Source organism: Melospiza melodia, chromosome 11 (genome assembly GCF_035770615.1).
Source record: "Melospiza melodia melodia isolate bMelMel2 chromosome 11, bMelMel2.pri, whole genome shotgun sequence".
Classification (NCBI taxonomy): domain Eukaryota; kingdom Metazoa; phylum Chordata; class Aves; order Passeriformes; family Passerellidae; genus Melospiza; species Melospiza melodia.
The window spans coordinates 13,018,237-13,041,476 of NC_086204.1; the positions used below are offsets into that span (position 1 = coordinate 13,018,237).

At 37.4% G+C, this 23,240-nt stretch overlaps 2 protein-coding genes across 3 annotated transcripts; both read left to right on the top strand.

Annotated features, from left to right (window-relative positions):
- Positions 1-522: 522 nt before the first annotated feature.
- On the top strand, positions 523-11,457 carry DBT (dihydrolipoamide branched chain transacylase E2). Its single transcript, XM_063165612.1, has 11 exons — positions 523-608; positions 4,559-4,682; positions 4,854-4,929; positions 5,820-6,001; positions 6,340-6,467; positions 6,820-7,063; positions 7,826-7,992; positions 8,459-8,536; positions 9,560-9,751; positions 9,899-9,970; positions 10,822-11,457. The coding sequence occupies exons 1-11, from the start codon at positions 558-560 to the stop codon at positions 10,987-10,989; spliced, it is 1,482 nt and encodes a 493-aa protein (XP_063021682.1). The 5' UTR covers positions 523-557; the 3' UTR covers positions 10,990-11,457.
- A 2,115-nt stretch (positions 11,458-13,572) lies between these two features.
- Positions 13,573-23,228, top strand: LRRC39 (leucine rich repeat containing 39). Of its 2 annotated transcripts, none has more exons than XM_063165617.1 (9): positions 13,573-13,728; positions 15,621-15,848; positions 16,700-16,805; positions 18,030-18,186; positions 18,746-18,882; positions 20,303-20,448; positions 20,819-20,971; positions 22,004-22,143; positions 23,147-23,228. In XM_063165617.1, the coding sequence occupies exons 2-9, from the start codon at positions 15,724-15,726 to the stop codon at positions 23,200-23,202; spliced, it is 1,020 nt and encodes a 339-aa protein (XP_063021687.1). In that variant the 5' UTR covers positions 13,573-13,728; positions 15,621-15,723; the 3' UTR covers positions 23,203-23,228. The 2 variants fall into 2 exon arrangements, with proteins under 2 accessions (XP_063021687.1, XP_063021686.1); XM_063165616.1 differs by having other exon boundaries at positions 13,575-13,728; positions 15,662-15,848.
- Positions 23,229-23,240: the final 12 nt, after the last annotated feature.

A 23,240-nucleotide genomic window follows, 5' to 3' on the forward strand; every position in this document is an offset into this window, starting at 1 on the left:
TCGAGTCCAGCCTATAAATGAATACCACCATGTCAATCAGATCGTGGCACTAAGTTCCACGTCCAGTCTTTTCCTTAAACTCTTCTGGGGTTGCTATCTCCACCTCCTTCCTGGGCAGCCCGTTCCAATGTCTAATCACCCTTTCTGTGAAGAGATTTTTCCTAATGTTCAATGTAAACCTCCCCTGGCGCATCTTAAGACTATGCCCTGTCGCTCGTGACCTGGGAGAAGAGGTCGATCCCCACCTGGTTACAATCACCCTGCACGCAGAACCACAGACACGGGCGTGTTGTTCTGGCAGGCTCACTCGGGACTTTATTACACGTGTACAGGGAATGGCCAGGCTTTTCGCGCTGCCGTTTCCGCTGCCGCGGCCCGGGGAAGCGGCACGCCGTGCACGGCCACCCGCGGCTCTGGCCCGCACGCGAACCCTCTCGCGGTCCCTCCCGTGGGCGTGTGCGGGCCGGGCCCCGCCGCTGCTGGTTGGCTGTCGAGGCGCGGCCGCCGCCGGTTGGCTGTGCCGGGGGTGTGTGCGGGGCCGTTCCGCCCGGGGTAAGATGGCGGCCGTGACCGCGCTGAGGAGCAGCTGCCGAGCCGCGGGGCGCCTGGTAAGGGGAACGGGGACCCCGCGGGCTGCGGCGCTCCCGGCCGGCCGAGGGGGAGAGATAACCCGCGGCATCCCCGAGCCCCGTTCCTGCCGTCCGGCGGGCGCACGGCGCGCACCGCGCCTCTGCAAACACGGCGCGCTCGCGGAGCTGCTGCCTCGGCGGCGTCCGGGGCCGGGCAGCGCCTCTGCTCCCTCCCCGCTGTGCGCTCCCGCTGCTCCGCGCAGGTGACGGGACCCCGGCAGTGCCTGGGACCGCCCCCCGCGCTGCACGGGGACCCCCAGAGCTGGCACCCTCTCCCCCGCGCTGCCCTTGCCCATGCTCCCTGGGAAAGAAACGTGTGCCTTTCTGTAATACGACAGTGACATCCTCCTCTTCTGTTACTTCTAAGTCATCCCGTTATTGCTTTGCCTATGCCTTGCTCTGCCATCACCGCTTCTCCGCCCGCGCATCAGCTCCCTTTGCATACCGCATCTGCCCGGAGACGGTGTGGATACACCTACAAATAAGGGAAACGTGTTTCTTTGAATCCTAGGAGCCTTGATAGTTGAAAAGTAGTTGAGATACCTTACCACAAGGAGTGAATCTACTTGGTTGCCTTTTTGACGTACTTACAATTTCGTGAACATAGACTTAGTTCATGCTTTCTTCTGTCTTCTTGTATCACAGTCTTCTTGCTATTGTGAAGAGCGTTGTTTTCTGATTATGTCATCCCTATTTTGTAGGATGTCCGAGAAATTTTTGAAATTTAGAAACAAAATTAGGATCCATTCCAGCTTCTAGTATGTTTTTTCTCTAATAATTCATGTCGTAATTTTAAAGCATAATGATGAGGAATTTTTAAATGACACTTTTGTATTCCAGTTTTCAGCCAGTAACTTATAAGTATTTATAAACAATTTTACTAATTAAGAGCATTAAAAATAGCACTTTCTTTTAAGTGGTATTTCTAACCTTCTACTCTTAATCTTATCTTTCTTCTGATAAGATGAAAACACTCATCTTATCTGTGTGCATGCTGAACTATAGAACTAGCTCGTTTATAGTGTGTGTTTCCTGCAAGAACATTTTGAATCTGAGCCAGGGAGCCTTTGTGTGAAGTGGTAGGGAAATGGCAATTACCTGGACACTGGGACATGTGCCAGGTATTTGGATGAGGGATGATATCTGATTAAAACACATTACCAGGAATGTTGCTTTAGTATATAGGTAGCTATAGACTTGGAAATATAGAATATGTATGCAAAACCCATCCAATGTGAGGAAATGTTCTAAAATGACTCAGTGGGACAGAAGTCAAGAAAGTTCAGCAGGGCAATATCCTTTAATGCAAAGTCATTGCCTGTGAGCATGAACTGTTCAATTTGACTTGGAAATTTAGTGTTACTCCATCAGGTAATCAGTTCTCTGCAGCTGCTTAAAACTATTTTGGTCTGAGGCCAGCATACATTTTCAGGATCAGTGGTAACTTAGACAGCTGGAGTTGGCTTGTTTTTAAGGAAACAAGCAAAGCTGAACCTGAGAGGCAAAGCAGCTCCCGTGAGTGCCCTCAGCTGCCCCCTTGGCTGCCCAGTCCCAGTGAGGACTCAGTGGCCCTCAGCTCCTTTTTGCCAGAGTCACTGCACATCCCAGGCTTGCACAGGGAAGGTGTTACCGTGCTGTGGCAGTGTTGCTTTAAGTTGCTGTTTAGTGTAATGGGAGCCACGTTAACAAGCTTAGTAGTAGCAGTTATCTTTGGGGTTAACTGATAGATTTTTCCAGACATCAAACTGTATAGGTGGTATGCTATGGATATTAGAGCTGATTTTGTCTTTTATGTGCCATTTTTATTTCCTTGCTTGGCATTACACCAGTATTATGGTGATTAAATGCTGAAATTGTAAGCACAGTCTCATTGTTTTATGGATTTTCATTTTTACTTTATTTGTAAGGAACACTGCTCTATGAAGAGATTGTGTCCTGTGTTATTACTTTAACATACTAGCACAGCAATTTTTTGGTAGAGAATGTGCAAAACTGAAAAGCAGAAAGATTTCAGTTTTAAAAATGCAGTAGTTTTGAATTTTTCCTACAGATATAATATGAAACAGCATGGTGACTCATCAATAACAACACCAGTCTCTTTTTTGGGAGTGACATTACTAATTCTCTACCTGCATTGGTAACCAAAGGTTAAAAATCACATGGAAATCATTGTGAAACTTCACATTTAGAAATAGTTCAGAGATTTGATGTGCTCCTTGTGATCATCTTCGCAGGTAAATACTGAATGTTTTTCATTTAAGATCATGTAAAGAGAAAAGAGAGTTTTTGCAAGTTTGTGACAAAAAGATCTAGTTGAACAACTTTTTTGGTAACATTTTTATGTAAACATGTAATTTTCAAGTGGGAAGAAACCCAGAATTAAAGAGAGCAGAAAAATAGGATTGTGAAGATGTACATTGTATACCAGTTTTGCAATTTAATGTGAACTTAAATGTATTCCTAGAGTATGATTTTTCATAGCTTGAAATTGCCGTGTTACCTGATTATTGAATATGGAAAGTTGTTTGGAGGACTAATGAAAAGATTTTCTATTTGCATGTTATAGGAATTAGAAAAATACTCATTCTAAATCAGCAGGTACCATCTTAGTGTCAGGCAACTGAAAGGTAACACAAATGATAGAACTTTGTTGTGTCCATCATGATAGACTGTGTTGTATAAATGTTTTTTCTTTGAAGAAAGAGAATATTAAATATAACTTGCAGTTCTGGGTTAAATAATACAGAAAATGAGTATATTGTCAGTTCAGAATTGTATGGCCTGCTGAATAATGTACTTTTTAAACACTGAAAACTGATAGCAAATAGTTAAACAGTTTGGGGTGTGGGGAGGGAAACAAGAAGTTTCATATGCTATGTCATTACTGAAAGGATTTTTTAAACAAGAAGTTAAAATGAACTTTCCCATGCAGATATGCTGTTTTCTGGCTCCTCTAAGAAGATAATTTTAAATTTTACAGTTTTGAGCTACTTGAGGTACATTGTAGCACCTGAATTTTTTTCATATCTCTAAATTAGTTAGAGATAGAATCTACAGAGAAATTGTTATTTTTATAAATTATACAGCGCTCTTAAGACAACATAACACCAAAATTACATGAAATTTAATAAATTTTACTGGATAAGAATGTGTCTGAACTAACTTGTGTTGAGCTTAATAAAATACCTGTTTATGTCGATGCAAGCACTACCAACTTTGCTTGATCACAATCATGACTGATTAGAAGAGGCTTTAAAACATAAAGTTTTGTCTGAAAAATCTTCCAGAAAATTCTTTACAGTTGATTTCTCGTTATAATTATAACCATAAAAGAAAACCATCTCATGGCTAGTTATTACAAAATATCATTGAAGCTGATTTAAGGTGATGTTTACTTGAAGATTGCTTCCTATATAGGAACAAAAATGAAAGGGCAAGTCTCTGGGCCCTGTGGTGTGAATTTCTTTTCTGATTAGTACTTCTGATTAACCTCTGATGGGACAAATATGCTGGTTTTCTGTGCAGTCTAGGGAAACCTTCCAGCATTCATCCTGGATAGGAGTATTTCAGCTGTCTGCTGTGGTTGATAGTGTGTGTGCTTTTTGTTTGCCTGTCCTGATTAAGCTAATTCCTGAGAGAAACAATGGCAATGATTCACTCACCAAATGCTGTCATGATTTTTGTTAATTGGTTATGTCACTGTGATTTGATCTCCCCATGTGTTGTGTTAGTGAAAGCAGCTAAAACCTGGTGAAGCTTTTGCTAATGTAAAGCTTACTGTATGTTCAAGAATGTATTCAGTGTAATTGCGTTCCATAAGAACTTCTCTTCCATAGACTAGAATGAAACTCTTTTAGTCTGACTGTTAGATGGGGAATATTAAATGGGCTCTACCTCCACTGTATTAACCCTTGAGATTTTCTCCCCAGGTTTGCATTCATCGCGTTAGATCGTGCAGCAGCATTCGCTTTATAAAATCAAAATATGTGTGCGTGTTTGACAAATCTGCCTTCAAGTTTAGTCATCAACAGCGATTATTCAGAACATCTGCTGGTAATCTTTTTCATAATAAAATAATTTCTTTTATTTTGCTATTTTATGAGTGCTATGTTAGAGGTTTGCATATGGCTGGTATGTGGATTATTTCTGATGCATTCAGATTTTTCTGTCTGATAGCTTGTATTTAATATTAAACATGCTGTATTTTCTTCTTCTCTTTTCAAGTTTCATGTGGCCAAATTGTCCAGTTTAAGCTTTCTGACATTGGAGAAGGAATTACAGAGGTGACTGTAAAAGAATGGTAAGCTCTGCTTTCCTGAAAATACACTAAGAAATCGGCAGATAGTTTAGCAGCTTTAGCTGTGTGATCAATGACTTATGTGAGAATATTTTTTTGGTTATTAGTGAAGTTTTTCAGTTTTCATTTTGCACATTTTAGAACCTTGTACATACTGAGCTTTTTATTTTGTTTGTTTTCAGTCTCATGTATTTGTGAGTGGAAAAATTGGAAGGAAAGGGATGCACCTGTATGTAGGCTTTTCCTTCAGTGATTGATGTTTTTTGTGTTCAGGTCGCCTTTTGTTGTGTTTACTTAGACTTAGCTTTAGAAACAAATGGTTAGTCTAAAGAATTAACATAACTTTATCCTGTACCCCTCCTCTATTGCTTTTAGTAAAAGACTTGAACTTCTAAATTGTTTGCAAAAAGCCAGTGATAAATGGATTAAACAAAATCAAAGTGTACAGTGAAGGAAGGCAGTGTTGAAAGGCCTTGTTCTTTGTACAAGTGCCTCTCTTTGCATGAAGACAGTGCTCCCTACTATCCATTTCCTTTCTGAAACTGATTGTATATTGACAAGTTGGAACCAACAACTTCCTTGCATTCAGATTAAACTGGGCTCATTCTTATTTTTAGATGCCTTATAATCTGACAGGAAAACTCTACTTTACTAAAGTAAATGTACTATGTGTGTAATGATATTCATAATCATTTTGTCATTTCACCCAACAAAGAGTTCTGTGACAGTCAGACAAAATGCATGTAGCAAACATATCCAGTATGTAGAGTTTGTTTTCTCATCTGGAATGCACTTCCATGTTGTAGGATGTATGTTATTGAACTTACCAAAGGAATGCACAGAACAGGTTTTTACACTGCCTGTGTTTCCCAGTAGCCTGTCTTTCCTCCCAGGTACGTAAAGGAAGGTGACAGTGTGTCTCAGTTTGACAGCATCTGTGAGGTGCAGAGTGACAAAGCCTCTGTTACTATCACCAGTCGTTACGATGGCATCATCAGAAAACTCCATTACAGCATAGATGATACTGCTTTTGTTGGAAAACCACTGGTGGACATTGAAATTGATGCTTCAAAAGGTATTGTAAGCCATTCTTTTTCTCATGCATATTTTATGTTTACTGTCATAAAACAGTGGCAGAGAAGCTTACTTTTACCTCCTGAAAATCTTCAAAGATTTTTTTCCCTTTATAAAGTCAAGAAATTTGCGTAATTTGTGATATTTAATAAAGTTTAAAATCTCCTAGCCATTTCCTCTTGAATATTTAGCTTAAGCAGCAGCCTTTAGCAAGCTGTGTTCCCATCCACATTAACTCAAAGTAAATCGTAAAAACCTCAGCTGTGACAGAATGGTTGAGTTTGGAATTTAACAAATGCTTACAATGTAGTAAAGTTAATTTTTTCTTTTTGTTTGCAGGTGTTGCCTCAGAAGAAGATGTTGTTGAAACACCTCCTATGTCTCATGAAGAGCACACTCACCAAGAGATAAAAGGTCACAAAACATTAGCAACCCCTGCAGTTCGTCGCCTGGCCATGGAGAACAATGTAGGTGAATTTGCTGAATAAGGTCCTGCTGCATTTTACTGCTCTTACATGGCAGTTTGACTGACTAGAAGAGTACTGATCTAGAGGAAACACTTGTTTTCAAATACATTTTACAGTGTGAAAATTATTGTAGAAATGAAGAGGATTGTGCTTGAAGTATGCAGTCAAATACCTAGTGCGACTTTTGGATGATTTGAACTATGTTGAATACCTAATAAACCACAGAAAGGAACAGAAGACTGCAAATATATTGGATCAGAAATGGGAATAATTTTTAACCATAGCTCACAATATAAGATATTTTTATGTTGCTGTAAAACTAAACTGTCACTGCTTGTTATGTACTTTTCAGATTAAATTGAGTGAAGTTGTTGGGACAGGAAAGGATAACAGAATCCTTAAAGAAGATATACTCAACTACTTGGCCAAACAAACAGGAGCTATTTTGCCTCCATCGCCGAAGGCTGAAATTGTCCCACCTCAGCAGAGAGCAGAGGCTGTGCCAGCTGCTCCAAAGGACAAAGCACGCAAAATCCCCGTACCTGTTTCCAGACCCATTGCATTTGCAGGAAAAGATAAAACTGAACCTGTAACAGGTAAATCATGGAATACAGTCTTGGGGCCATGGTCATGGTAGACCTGTTGCTCTGTGAGTAGCTGATTCCTTTTGATGGGAGTGTGTTTCATGTGGTTGTTATGCAAGTGAGCATTCAGGAAAACATTCTCTGTAAGAAGCATCTCTGCTGAAATTATTTTATTAAATATTTGTTCATGTTTTGTTTGGATGAAGTTGGGCTGCAAGTTGTACTTGCTCATTCTTCAAGTGTATGTTGAAACAGGTAGGAATTCTAAACATGGATTTGTCATGCTAGGAATCATTACACAATTAGTGGCAAAGTGCAGTAAATTTAAGTGATTATCAGTGTTTAGTATAAGCATACTGCAGTATTATGTGAGTGGCATTCACACCTGTTCTGGAGAACAGTGCCATAAAAGACACTAAGGTAACAAAAAATCACATTAAAAGGGGAAGATTAAAAATTTTTGCTTGCCTTTCAAGCAGTGTTTATTTGGAGAGGCTGGAAAGCATAATCCAGAATATCATATTATGATTTCAAATTTATACATACATAGGAGAGAGATGCAGTAATCTGAAATATTGCAGTCATCAAAATTGAGTTCTGTGAACTCAGTAACTCAGTAAGTGCTCTTTATGCTGTTCTTCTTTGGTTATGCTTTGGCTTTGGTTTGGTTTTTGTAAGTTGTGTAATTTGGTTAATGGAAACAGATGAAATTTCACCATAACTTCACAGAAGCTCATTTTTTTTTTGTTTAAGAAGACAATGAATATTTTCCAGGTTTTCAGAAGGCCATGGTAAAGACTATGAGTGCAGCCCTGAAGATCCCCCACTTTGGTTATTCTGATGAGATTGATTTGACTCAGCTTGTTCAGCTGAGAGAAGAGCTGAAGCCTGTAGCTGAAATGCGTGGAGTTAAGCTTTCCTTTATGCCTTTCTTCATAAAGGTGAGGCCTGCAGCAGAGCCCTGTGTGGAGTACTTATACACAGGTTTTGCCAAAATCTGTTCAATGATTGTTGTAGATGTATCTCTCATCTGAGTTATGGCAGATCACAGGAAAACTGTTTCTTTTGTATAGTGAGCCACTTATAAATTTACAGTTGGAATTGCAGCTAGAGTTATGTGATGTCATTGAAGTTTTTTGAAATAGTGATGGCAAAGGATAGAGTGCCTTCAGCATAATTTAATACAGAGATAAGCATCACCAGGTGTTTGAATCACACCAAACAATTTTTTGAAATTGTCAGTATTTTTTGACCTCATGTGAAAGGCATCATTGTTCTTTGCTACCAAAACACTTATTCCATATTGTTATTAATCTAAATTTTCTCCTACCATTACTTCTTTTTCATGGAGCTCTCTGCTTATAAACTATAAAAATCAATTTTGTTTTCTTTTGTTATATTTAACAGGCAGCCTCTCTGGGATTGCTGCAGTATCCCATTCTTAATGCTTCTTTGGATGAGAACTGTCAAAATGTCACATATAAGGTTTGTAAACTATGGATAAATGTTGTAAGCAGAAAGTGAAAAGTAATGTCTAACAGGGGCCTTTAAGAATGTCTGAGCTAATTACAAGAACCAAAATTATGGTGTTGTGCAGGAAAATAATTTGTGTGTTCAGATTCTGAGATCTAAATTTGATTTATTATTGGCCTTATTTCAGTAGTTTGTTAGGTAAGAGTCATTTTGTTATTCAGACTTGCCTCAAAAATGCATATTAATATATTAATTTCCTATTTTTCACCTGAATATGGGCCAAGCTTTTAAAATAAGAAATATAATACAACAATTTGGGGGGGTTTTTTTGTGCATGGTAGTTCAACTGTTCCAACACTCAACCCTTACATATTAAAGTACAGTCTTGATAAAAGTTACATATTTTTATACAAGCTGCTGGATTGAGACTTCTAGGAAGCAAGTATCTATTTTCTTAAGTGATGTGTACTTGCACCTTGCAGTGCAAACTTTTTTGGGGCTGTTTTATAAATATCTCTCAGCATCCTTATGTTCCTTCCAAAACATGAGAAGAGAGTTAGCTAAGGTCATCTGTAATGGAAATGGAACATGGAGTCTCCCTTTGTTGCAGAGAAACTACATAGCTCATGATTGAAAAGTTTATGAAAAGTTTTTAGATGACTATGAACACACCAAATTTCTTCTTTTCTTCTTTTCAATTTTAGTGTTCTCTTTAAAATATGCTATTTAAGTTTTGTTGCACATATGACCATCCTAAAGTGCAATGTTTTCAATGTGAAGTTGATTCCAGGACTATGTATTTTCTGAAGTTGGAATTGTCAACATCAATTTACAGTTTGCCGATGTGAGGCTAATTAAAAAAAAATTATATCCTTTTCTCCCCTCAAAGTTGTATGCAGAAGTTGCTTCCTAACTACAACACTTTCCAGGTTCAAAGGATAGATAAGGAAAATGTGATTGAAATGGTTTTTTTACCTAAAATACATTTTATGTTGACAGCTTATATTAATGTCTGGTTAATGGCACTTGCTGCAGGCTTCACACAACATCGGAGTTGCAATGGACACAGAGCAAGGTTTAATCGTCCCAAACGTGAAAAATGTTCAGGTCTGCAGTGTGTTTGACATTGCTGTGGAATTAAATCGCCTCCAGTCCTTGGGTTCTGCAGGCCAGCTGGGAACAAGTGACCTCACTGGGGGAACATTCACCCTTTCAAATATTGGCACAGTAAGTATGGGGAAAATGAGAGCTGCTTCTGAAATGCAGCTTTACTGAAGTTAAATATGCTAAGAACAAAATCTGTAGCAATTAATTCAAGGGGCAATCTGCTTAAAAAAACCTGTTAAATAATATCCCCATCTTTTTCTTTTCTAGATTGGTGGCACTTATGCCAAACCAGTGATACTGCCTCCTGAAGTAGCTATTGGAGCATTTGGAAAGATACAGGTATATTCACTTTGTCTCAGTGGTGAGAGTGTTAGCTAAAGTCATCTTAATGAAAATGGAACATGGAGCCTGTCTGTTGCAGAGAAAACACATAGCTCATGACTGAAAAGTTTGTGGTGTTTTTAAATGACTATGCATACACCAAATGTTTAATTAGAAGTCTTTTACACCAAAGATTCATATTTATTTTCCAGAATCCTCTTGTATTTCTCTTACGTCTTTGTTTAGCCTTTGGATTAGCAAGAAACAATATAAATACAGTTTTGCAAGTTTTGCAACATGGCAATAGCAGTTTTGCTATCAGCCCAGGGAAAATTTGAGAAGTATTCTGAAAATGAAGTTCAATTGCATAAGCCAGGTAGCTGAATCCATACAGAATTTTGGATGTGAAGGCAGTTTTATATTTTCTGAATCTCAGGCTTTAATTCCTTAATACAGACATTGGAGTTTAGTGCTGGAAATGAAATTAGTATTAACTGAAATTACTTCTGTGTTCTTCCTGTGAGCATTTTTTTAGAGGTGCTTTAAGGAAACTGCCACTTTGAGAACTAACAGTGCAATAAACTATTCAGGAAGAAACTTTGGAGTCAGGAAAAGCTTTTACTACCTCAGTATTTCCATGATGGTGGAAAAAGGCTATGACTGTTTATTAGGCTTGCAATATATTCTAATCCACAGCACAAAGGGTGATGGAAAGGTCTTGGTTTTTAGCATGGTGCTACTGCTGTCTGTCTAATTCAGCAAAATGTTGTAATTTAGGTCAACGAATTAGCGAAACCAAGGAAAAGCAGATTTGCTAATGAGAGTATTTAATTTAATAATTCTGGTTTTGTCCTTCCTCTGATTTTTAGGTTCTTCCTCGGTTTAATAGCAAAGGTGAAGTAGTTAAAGCACAAATAATGAATGTGAGTTGGTCAGCTGATCACCGCATCATTGATGGAGCTACCATGGCCCGGTTTTCTAACTTGTGGAAATCTTACTTGGAGAACCCTACTTCAATGCTGCTGGACCTTAAATAAAGGAAACCATGGCTAAAATATGCCTTTAGACTCTGTGGATTAGACTGAATAGTTACACAAGCTGTCTCTGCTAAGATGTGCCCTTTGCTACGTGCATTATATAATGTTATGTGGTTGAAAGTTCTCAACAGCTGATATCAGTCTCAATTAGTTGTTGCTTCTTTCATTTTGTATTGCTGTAATTTCATCTACAGCAGACTGTCAAACTGAGTAGGTCACAATTTCTGAATATGGTGGTGGAATGTCTTTATTTTGCCTTTTATAATAATGATTGTCAGGCTGGTGTGACTGAGTGCCACTGCTCTACACCTGCAGTATTTAGAATCTGAAGGGAAATTTTGGAGGGGAGTACTCATAGTTCTTCTATTTTGGACACATAAATTTATTTTAACAAATAATATCTGAATTCCTAAAAGGGATTATGCAAAAATCATATACAAATAAAATGCCTTTAATGCTTCTGCGTAAGATGTCCAGAGAGCTTTTTGTTGTTTAACTGAGTTAACCTCTTAAATCTTTTGCTAGTCCACTTTTTCTGGCAATTACTTGCACAGGTACTCTTTATCAAACTGTAAATGAAGAGGCCATATTTATTCAAATGCCTACTGACAACACTGATTTATAACTATCAAGCCTTAATACTCTAAAATATCCTATATTTTTAAAGGCTGAAAGTAGTTTCAGCCCTTAATGCTTTCCAGTTATTTTTGATTCTTATAGAAAGCATCTGTCTGTTAAAATGAAATGAGAAAGAGAAAACAAAATAAAAAAAGAAGGATCTTGTTTTATTATTCTCTCATTAGGTAAGCCTGACAGTAAGCTGATCATGATCTTGCATTCTGTTATTGATATTCAGATACTAGAATCTGATAGATTAATCAGATTCAACAAATAATAGATATTAAAAAATACTGTGAGATATAAGGACTTCTTCTTAAACTCAGACACAAGGCACATAATGAATAGGTTCAAGTTAATGACTTCAGAGCAGAAAACTTATGTGGCTTTAAGGTAAAATAAACAGGTCATGAGATATGAAGAAAATTGTTGGATATAAATACCTTCTAAACACATGAGTTTCACACAGACACAAGAAAAGATAGTTACATAGCCTTAAAAATGAATTTGTAACGCACAAAACGGACATTTTCTCCTTTTTTTAGATATCAAAAACAGGAGCATTCTTCAAAGTTATAGACCAAAGTTGTCTATTGCATTTAGCTGTGAAGATGTGAGACAGGCTACCAGAGGTAGAGTCCCTGCTATCCATGATGCTGAGACTGAATAAGAGAAAAGCTGGTAATGTATGGAGTGTGGCACGTCCATGTTAGGTGCTATTAATATTTCTATTGTGCTATAAGGGTCTTTTATATAAAGGTCATTTCTTGCAAAGTTTGACTGTTATATCATGCTTATCACCCATTTCATTTTTATCAGATTTATTTATTCCTAATAAAAAATGTAAAGCCACAAAATATTGTTTTTATTTGTGCATTTTATGCAGGCAATCCTGTATGGGTGACTCAAACTCTTTCTTCTTGCCTTAAAGAACATACTGTACTCAAGGCTACCAGAAGAACACAGCCTAATGTCTACTTTTCTACAAGTATATTGTTGTGGTCAGGGCTTAGTGTGAAGGCTTAGGATATTTTTTAATCTGATGATCACTGAGAAAATAAATTGAGGAAATAGCAGTGTATGAAAGAAAGCAATGAAATTACTTTGAAATACTTAAGACAGAGTAATTTTACTTACACAAGGAGGAGATTGAAAGCTAAAGTACTTAGTGTCTTTTTAAGTAGGTAATGGTATTCATGTATTTAGTTGTTTGTGGGCTGGAGAGGGTTGGGGGTTTTTGTTATAAAGTTCTGTATGATAGAGTTATAGCCAAATTAATGATACTTTTAAAATTTCATCTTCACATTTTATACTCTAGCTCAATTAGTTAGAAGTATCCAGTTTTATGGCTTCTGCCTCAAATAGTAACCTTGTAGTCATTGTTGTCTCTCTTCCCATTTGATTGAAGTAAAAGATTCTGACAGACTTGTTCTCCTTTTATCTTCTCCAAGGGCTATTTGAAGAAAGAGAACGTTAAATATTTTTCATTATTGGAACCATGAAAAGGGATGAGTAATAACCCCTCTGCACATCCTGGTAAAGATTACTTTTCTGTCTGGACTTTGAAAATTTGCAGTAAAATTCTTCAGCAAGAGAATTCTTCAGCACTGGGAAAAGTAATGAGTAAAATACTTAGTGATGTAATACCTTTTCTCATCTGTTTAGTCAATGTTGCTGTTTAATAGCACTTCGAAGCTCAGTTACCTTGCAGAGAAACATTACCGAAGAAAGCAGTAATTTTTAATTCAATACTGGCCTTTTTTATTTCTAATTGTAATTTTTAATTCAAAACAAACTTATTGTATAGCATAAGAACATTCCTTTGTTTTCCTTTGTTCACAATTTCTGTTAATGGGAGCCCAGTTTAGGGGAGCCCAGTCACACTCAGCAAACTGGGAAGGCTTCAACAGTGGTAAATGCTTGGGGGGGTTGCAAAATGCCTCATGTGATGCCTTCTATTCTCAGCATAGGTTAAAATTAGAACTAGACTGACATTGCATTGGAGTCTGAGTGAGAGTTTTAAATGGCTTTGGTAATGCAGACAAGATTCATAATTTGTCTCTGCTCTTGTCCAGAAAGCAATGAGTCACAGAAAATCCTAGAAAACACCAAATAATTAAGGTGAGTTGTTGTTAAACTCTTTCTGATGCTTGGAGGTGAAGTTGTTGGGAGATCTGATTATTTGGGAGTGAATTTGCAGTTGTTTTACAGCCACACTTGGGAATTCACTTCTGAATTGTTGACTGTGATGGCAAGATTATTATTTATTTTCTTGATGAATGATAAGGTCTAAGAACAGGACCTTTTTGATGGAATCCTGTTACATGATGAAATCATCCTGAAAATAGTCATATACTTAGGTCCTTTGATATTTCATGGTTCTAATTTAGGCAGTAAGGGAGTATTTGTTGAATGATATGCAAAAGAGAGTTGCCCAGAGTAAGCTTTACTAGAAATAAGTATTGGTTTGACTGTATAGTATGTTACTGGGTTTGGTAGTACAACTATTAATAAATGTCTCTTTTCTGCACAATTATATGAAAAGATTTCTAGTTTTCTATCTAAAAGGTCTTGTAGTTCAAAAAATGTCTTTAAACAACAAGAAACGATATATTAGTTTATCACTTGATCTCAATAGAAATTTAATCTTGAAAAAATCAGGCAATTTGAATTGTTACCACTGACTGGAGCAAAAACTTCATGCATACATAGCATTTCTGTGCATGTTGGGATGGGGACTGGGAAGGGTAGTTACTCTGATCGCTGAAAAAGAAGCTAATACTTCAAACTAGCAAATGTGATCACATTTATGTGGGGAAGAGAAAAAATATACAGTCTTCTCTTTACAGGAAAAAATCCAATCCCTCTGTAGGAACCCAAAGTGCAGACTGCACTGCCATGCTGGGGTTGCCATTTGCGTCACTTGTCAAATCCTGCCATTTTTCCTTAACAAAAAGAGAACACATAAGAATCATAAATATTAGTGCATTAGACCAGGTTCTTCTGTATTCAAGCTATATAATTTGATTTTGTGCTGTCTTTATAACAGGAAGCAATCCTGACATTTTACATTTTATTTGCTTACACATTTTAACCTAATTTCAGACTTTACAAGTAAGTATGTTAGCAAAGGACATGTAAACATATAAAATAGAATGATTGCCAATTTGAGCACAAAAACATATATAGGACATGTCTCTTACTTGCCACTACAAGTATCAGTAAAACGTTAGAAAGTGAGGGTTCAGATCATCAGTGTTCAGAGTACACTGCTGCTGGCATGAAGTTTAGCCCTGCAAGCTTGTCTGAATATCAGCATCTTGGCTCCAGTAATGGCAATAAGAATGGTTTTTAGAGGGATGCAGTGATTAGATGAGTGAATATCCTATTTTGCTGCTCTTCAGGACAATATATATTGATTATCTCACTAAAGGATACATCATTTCAGAACTTTAGACTGAGTTTCATTTTAAATGGGAATTCTTACACTCAGTGGGGATACACAAACATTCAAAGAGAAATCAGAAGGATTTAAATGCATTTTCGTAAAGGTAATGCATTACTAACTATAAAATGCACTGTACTGAGTTAAGCTATGAAGAAAATGAATGCAAATAAAGAATACTAATTAATTTCCAGGAACACTTCAGTTTCTGTGAAGTGCAAAACTCCTTTAGTGACAAGTATCAGGTAGGTGTCAGAATGCAGCTATCACAATTGAACTGCCTTAGATTGCAGGTAACAGTTTAATGTCTTCCTGGCATGGGAATGAATGCTCAAATCTGCATTTAATAATTATGGTCAACACTTAGCCTTCCATTGAAGGAATGAGAGAAGCAGTTGTTCACTGACTAGGAATGCAGAGATTCCAAAAATACCATTTCTTATTTTAATAAAATGTAACTAGGTGCAATTATCTATTTTTATACAGAGAAAGCAGTTGATAAAATCCTGTCAGTTCTTTATATTAACTCATTTGATAAAATAAAGAAGTGGGTATTGCAATATTTTAGTTTTCATGTCACTGTCCCCATCTGGTAACCCATACCTGAAGTGGTGCATTGAGCCTGAAATTCAGTCAGATTCCTGCAAGCAAATCTGAACATGTAGAGGATCATGGCTGAAACTGCAGTTTGCCTGGGAACATTCTCTGCTGTGAAGACACTCTGGGAAGTGAGAATACACAAGATAAATGAAGAATTACAGAGAGAAAAGGAGTTCAGGCAGAGGTCTGCAGGAAGGTAGGTAAATTGTAACTCTAAGTATATGAAAAGCTAGACCATATGTTACATTTCAGGAGACTGTAATTGGTTTCTTCAAACTCATGCAGACTCTAATTCCTTAGTTGTTACTCCAACAGGATTCCCAGTGATTAGAATTTATCTAGTGTCTGTGATAAAAATATTAGTCTATAGATTAAATTCCCTGGACTCAGATACTAAAATCCTCTGCTCTGTAATTATTCTAACCAGTGAAGATGTGTTATGTTTTCTTCTCCATTGAGGTATTAGAAGAGTTGCTTGGTCTTCTGTTTGGCCAGCAATTTTATGAGATTTAGGATACTATTTCTGGTACTCCTCATTTATCAGATGTGTTTGAAGTGGAACAACAAATTCAAAAGTTACTCATGGAGAATACAAGCAGAAAGACAGAGAATGACCTTGTCATAACTCTTGTGAAGATACCCTTGGAAATCAAGCTGAAAGAAGCTGATTGACCAATTTTCTTGCACTTATATGTGGTGGACTGGAAGGCTTTCATTTTAGGAGTCTGCTTCAAAATGTGCTTCAGAACATAATTCCACATGACTTTATATTCTGTGGTCCTGCTGCAACATGTTGAAAGTGAATTAGAAGTCCTCCTTCTGAATGTAGATTTAAAGAACTGTAAAATAGAATTCCTATAAATTGCCTCAGCCAAACATTAAGGGCTTTTCTTCTCTCCAACTGACAGTATATTAACATTCAGATAAAATTAATGCTATTTGACAATAAGGTGCTTGTGTATTTTTCCAGAAAATAGATAGGATATAGTATATAATTATTGTCTGTATTCATTGTGGCACCACTGGCAGATCTTTTTTCCCTTGTAGGCTACTGCTTGTCTGGGAGGAGAGAGCTGCTTTAGCAAAGCTCAAAGAAAAAGTTATTAATGAAGGTGGAAGAGCAATTTTAAGGATAGAGGAGGAAGAATGGAAGGTAGGGTTGATAGGAATGAATGCTGCTTGTGTTGAATGACTGATGCATTAGAAAACAACTATTTACAACTTTACACTTAGAGTGGTACTGTTTGTGTTCTATTGACTGCTCACTGTGCTTTGCTAACAGTGAATTGGGACACACTGTTGTGAGTGTAAAAGCAAGCTGGGTGGTTTTTAGTCCTGAATGTTAAGCATTACTCTGCAAAAACAAAGCCCAAAAGACTTTTCTGCATTATAAATTATTTTCACTGCAGAGTATGATTTTCATTATGTAAACTCTCATCTAACATTCACACACCAGAACTACTGAAAGGTATCAAGATGAAAACTCTCTGTGTTTGGGTGCATTACAATATTTCTTATTGTTTGTTTTCTCTTTCTAAGAGTAAAAATGGGCCAGTAGATTCCCAGAACACTATTACTGTTATTTCTCTTGTGCAGAGCTAATCTGCTGTTAATGCTGGCAGAGTGAAGGCTGTCAGTGCTCTGAGCCATGCAGAAATGCACTGACCAGCTCCTAGAAAGTCATGAGAATTAGTTTGTGTGGAGGCCAGTGAACACATGACAGACAGACCTAGCCTTCTGTGCAAAAATCTATTTAGAGCAGTTTCATCTTCAGTTATATTGATTAAAAAAAAAAAAAAAGAAACAAACAAAAACAAGCCTGAAGCCTGAAACTTGTCAATGACAGTAGTGCAGGTATGTAAATCCTGGGAGCCAAAAGAGGGCAGGTTCCATCTATGATCAGAATGACAACCCACATTGGTGTTCACTTCGGGATCATGGAATCAAGGAACATGCTGAGTTCATTGAGTTGAACACCTGGCTTTGCACAGCACCATCTCCAAGAGTCACACCCAGTGCCTGAGAGCATTGTCCAAACCCTTCTTGAACTCTGTCAGGTTTGGTGCTATGACCACTGCCCTGGAGAGCCTGCTCCAGTGCCCAACCATCCCCTGGGGGAAGAAGCCTTTCCCAATATATTGATGTAAACCTTTATAAAATGTAAACCTTTTCCTAATATGTATGATAGTAAAATCATATCAGTTATGCTTGCTATTTCTAGCTTATTTTAGTTATCAGGATTCATTTTGTAACCTCAATGTTACAGTATAACTTAAAAAACAGGAAAGGCTGTTAGTGCCTTTCCTGTTAAAATAAAACTTCTGCCTCAGCCTGTATTCTAAGCTGATTTTCTCCTGGTTTGTATTTCTTGTTGTAGACATTACCTTCGTGCTTATTGAAACTAATCCATCTCCAGGAATGGCAGCTTCACAGAACTAGTTTGCAGAAAATTCCTCAGTTTATTGGAAGATTTCACAGCCTTGTTGTTCTGGATCTATCCCGGAACTCAATTGAAAGTGTACCTAAAGAAATTGGTGAGCTGTGCTTTCTTTTATTTTAAGCTGCTTTTCCAAGAAAATTGGTCTCACACAAATGTACCATTTTTGTGCCCTTTGCTTGTTGAATAATCCTATTGGGTAGTAAGAAAACAGATTATTTAAATCTGACAGTGAGATAGAGATCTCCAAACCATAAATTCCCTATAAGCTAAAGATGGGCCCGGATGGAAGAGACATATCACCATGAAAGCTCCCCATGGCAAAAAAAGGACCTGTTTGAGAGCAGGGACTACACATGAGAATGCAGCAAAGTGATACTGAAAAACAGACTGCATGCTCTGAGTCCATGGCAGGAGTAGCCTAGTTACAATTTTTTGGTTTTGGGTTTTTTCTTGAAGCACTCTACTACATTGCAGTCCTGTACTAAAGAGTCCTGAGGTGCTGCTATTTGCAGTTTGGTGATTTTTTTTTTGTTTGTTTGTTTTGTTTCGTGAGAAAACAGAGCATTTTTATAACAGTAAAAGGATAAAGCAAAACAAATAATAGTGCTTCAAATAGAATAAAGATTAACATTTCTCATTTGTGCTCTCTGCAGGCCAGCTGACCAGCCTCCAAGAGCTGCTTCTCAGTTACAACAGAATAAAATCTGTTCCTAAGGAAATAAGTAACTGCATCAGTCTGGAAAGATTGGAACTGGCTGTCAACAGAAGTATCTGTGATCTTCCTCCTCAGGTTTTGAAAGACTGTTTAGTTTTGCTTGATGCATATTTTTAATTTATCCAAAGCCAATTATCATTATATGCTGCATTTCTGTTTTCAGATTTCACAGCTGTGAAGCTGTGATTTCACAGTACTCCACACTGATGTGAACAACCTTCCCATGACTGGTCAAACTGAAGCCACTTGAGGAGCACATACACATACCTGAGTAGCTGAAGGAGCCAGTCTTTATTTTGGCCAGATAAATGACTTGGCAGTGCACAGAGGGCAGTGACACACTCCATATCAATTTGTTTAGGCTGGATGTCATCACTGATTTACCCCCCTAAGAATTTGATGCCTTAGCATGGTTGAGAGTACAAATTCATAGCACATGCCAGGAGACAGCTGTAAGCATCTTTACCAGAACAGATCTGAAAAGGGGTTGTGTGATTTATACAACTGCATGTGCAAAGGTGAACAATTGTTGTTCTCAAATGTTGAAAACAATTATGAGAGAATGAAAACAACTACTCACCTCCTATTGAACTTTAATTTGAACAGACCAAAATGTGAGAGACCTGCATCTGTAACTATCAGTCTCTTAGACAGGGATGACAAGTATGTAACCATATTTACTTGTTTTAATTTATTTTAAAAAACCAGTCATGGCAATAGTTGACACCAATCAGTGCCTTGCAAAATTGAGTAAGTCCAAATAGCAATAGCACAGAATCTTCTAATGGAAATATCCACTATTAACCAAAGTCCAGAATTTACAAAATCTATGTGGATACAGATTGCAGGGTGTAATGTAGAAAATCCATAGTTCTGTCTGATAGAGACTGCAGTGATGTGAACACTGGGAAGCTTTGGTTATGAACACTAGAGTGGCATTCAGTGTTCAGGAAATTGCACCAGATCTACTAGAAAACATCTTTGTACCACTTGAACATTGCAAAAGCACCTGAAGGCATCATTCACCAAAGGACTTGGGTGCTGTGATACTAGATTGCATTTTTAGAATGTAGTAGACTTCACAGCATGGAAGGTGTCATGGTTCATTCTAAAACATAGTCCAGGCAATTTGATACATAAAAATCTAAATATTTGACTAACAAAAAATGGCATATTGCATTGAGTATGAAATTCTAAGGACAAGGCTGTCTTTAACATTCTTTTTCTTGAGGCTTGGGGCATATCTGCATTGTAGTCAGCAGTTATGGCACTCACTACTGGGTGGGAGATAAAGTTCTGCTGCCTTATCAGTTCCCAACCTATCTACCTTCCAGGAAAAACTGTTATTGTCAGGTACTATCAGCTATTGGAACTCAAAACCATTCTGTGTTTACAAGCTCCAAAATGTGTTGTAATATTTCTTAACACTACTAGATTACTGCTGTACTGCTGCAGCAGCTACACAAAATTGCATTAAATCTCCCCTTCTTTTCAGCTCAGTGATTTAAAGAAGCTGTCACACGTTGATTTGTGCATGAATCAGTTTACTGCCATCCCTTCAGCTCTCCTCAACATGCCAAATCTAGAATGGTTAGATATGGGGGGAAACAAACTCCAGGAGCTTCCTGATGCAATTGACAGGTAAATACAGCTCAAAGCTCATCTTAGTCTCAATTCCACTGCATTGAAATTCTAATTAATAAACACTACTTCTAAAGGTAATTTTTACGTTAACCTCACTCCAAAGTCAACATTTTATCAGCCCTAATGTGCTGTTTGGATAAGCTGGAATAATTCATTCAATTAACAATAAATTCAGTATCAACTATAAGGTTAAATATGTATTGTCAATCACGTTGTTGAACAGAGGTGATTATCTTGCATATGGGGTTTCCTTTGAGACTTGTTGCACTATGAGTCCTTTATGTGGCTGAAAAATTAATTTTATGGTAATGACTGAAAGGAATAATTCTATGAATCTTGATTTATTGCACAAATGCCTATTTTTCAGAATGGAAAACCTCCACACCTTATGGCTCCAAAGGAATGAAATAAACTCTTTGCCAGAAACCATTGCTAATATGAAAAATCTTAGTACTCTTGTTCTTAGCAACAACAAACTTAAGGATATTCCAGCTTGTATGAAGGACATGACAAATCTGAGGTAAGAAAAAGCACCAGTAATATACATGAAAATAACTAGAAAATACTTGTTAAAGTCCCCCTTGAGTTGTAGATCACAGAGTGATACTAAGGGAGAGGAAAATCACAGTTGTACAGATGAATGCAATAAATCAGCATAATTACACAGATTCACAATTAAGGATCTGGTGAAGTAAGCTCTGTGTAGTGAAACTTAAAGATGTAAATGATGATAGTTACAGTCTCACATGGAAGGTAGACTATACTACATTTTCTCATTTCGTAGCCCTCCCACTATAATTGCCTTTTGATATCACTCTCTAAAAGCAAGAGCTTGTGGAAAAATGTGGCAGGCATTAAAATGACAAAAAGTAGAACTTGCCATTGAGAATTCAAGCATTCAGAATTAAACAAAATTTATTAGGTTTAAGGACATAGATGAAACTATCATGTACTTGACATGAAAAATAAAAAATAATGTAAATTCTTAATTGGTAGAATTTGAACTACTCCTTAGTGTACTGTGACAGAAACTTTCCTGCTGTTAGCATTCTCATTTGGATTACTGGATGCTGGCTGTTTTAGAGAAAGAATGCTGGTCTGCATAAACCATGCCTAACTCAGGAAGACAATTCCTGTCCTCAGCTCTTTTGGAAGAACATCCTTAACTAAATATATACAAGCATAGGCTCAAGGATGGAACAGGAGTAAAGAGAGACAGGACTGACTTCTGCCTTGCAAAGCTGGGAGGAGCACTTGCACAGTTCTCATTCACTCACCTGTTTGTGAAAGCTCAATACACCTGACAGTGGGGTCAGAAACTGAAGACAAAATGATGAAGACCACAATGTTTTTTCCCACCACAATCAGTTACTGTTATAAAGCATCTTCTTAGCTTACCTAATACTAATGATAGAGTGGTGATTTTAGTAGAACAAGAACTTAATTTCCTTTTGCTTAAAATAGTGTTTGAGAAATCTTAATTCAGTTTCAAAAGAATTATTTTCTCTGGAAAAAACTTACTGCAAGATTAACCTTTTCTGGTGATTCCTAGATTTGTCAACTTCAGAGACAACCCACTGGAGCTGGAGGTAACACTCCCTCCATGTGAGAACACAGACGAGGAGCAGCAACAGGAAATGTTTGGCATTGACTTCATGCACATGTATATCCAGGAATCACTCAAAAAAACAGGTATGGCTTTTTATTAATTCTGATCTCTCCACAGCACAGTGAGGAAGAGAGGGAGAAACTGGATAAATAAAATCTAGGATGCATATAAAAATTAAACATGAATAACCTTCTTAATAAATGAGTAATGTTTAAAAAAAAAATCTGTAAACAGGCTTTTACTGAGGACAGGGGCACTTTTAACAGGAGTTGGGACTGCAGGTCTCCAACAAACAGCAGAGATTCTGGTAGGAACATACTGGAGCCATGGAGCACTGTAATAAATGTGCCTGAGTTACCTACACCATGGATAAAGAGAAGCTGATGACTTTCTTTCATATCTGCAGTTTAATCAGTTTACATAGTGAAGGTCTTCTAACATCCTTTAATTCATGAAGTTCAACTTTTCCTATTTTTGGATGTTGTCCAGATGGTACTTCCAGAGGAAGATAAGAAGTGTCTATGTTCCCAAGGTACATCTTTTAGCAAGGAACTATCAACACCTGATAAACAGATGTTTCTCACAACTTGCTTTCCCTGACACAAAATACAGTCACTTAAACACCCCCAGTTTCATCCCATTTCAAAAACATGACAGAAGTTTTCTGTTCATTGTCTCAGGGGTAACAGCTTTATGCTGCAGTAAGAGACCCAAATAAGCACTTTGGAACAGATATTCAGTTGGCAGCTGTTACTTGCAGCAAGCACTTCACTGCAGATACAAAATGATCTCTGATCTTCATTTTGTGTTTTGTGAAGGCTTAAAAAAATGAATGTAATCTCTTGTTTTAGAACACTAAGCCAGCTTTTTTCTTATCAATATTTCATGAATGAATTATCAAATCAGCAAAAATATCCCAAGATGACACCTCAGACATAAGTTTTCTTTCTGAATAGATTCTCTAGCAGCACAGGCTGATCAAAGTACCTAGGCCTACTTAAATATTTTAAGAGGAAATACAAAGCTATTCTGAACTTCAAAGTGAGAATAAAGTATGTCAACTTATTTTAATCTATTGTCTTTCAGGAAATGTGGAAAGTTGTACTTCTGGTTCTCCTCCTGTCATGAATGCTAATGAATAAAGAATGTAACTGTGAATGGAAGAAAATATCAAGTACAC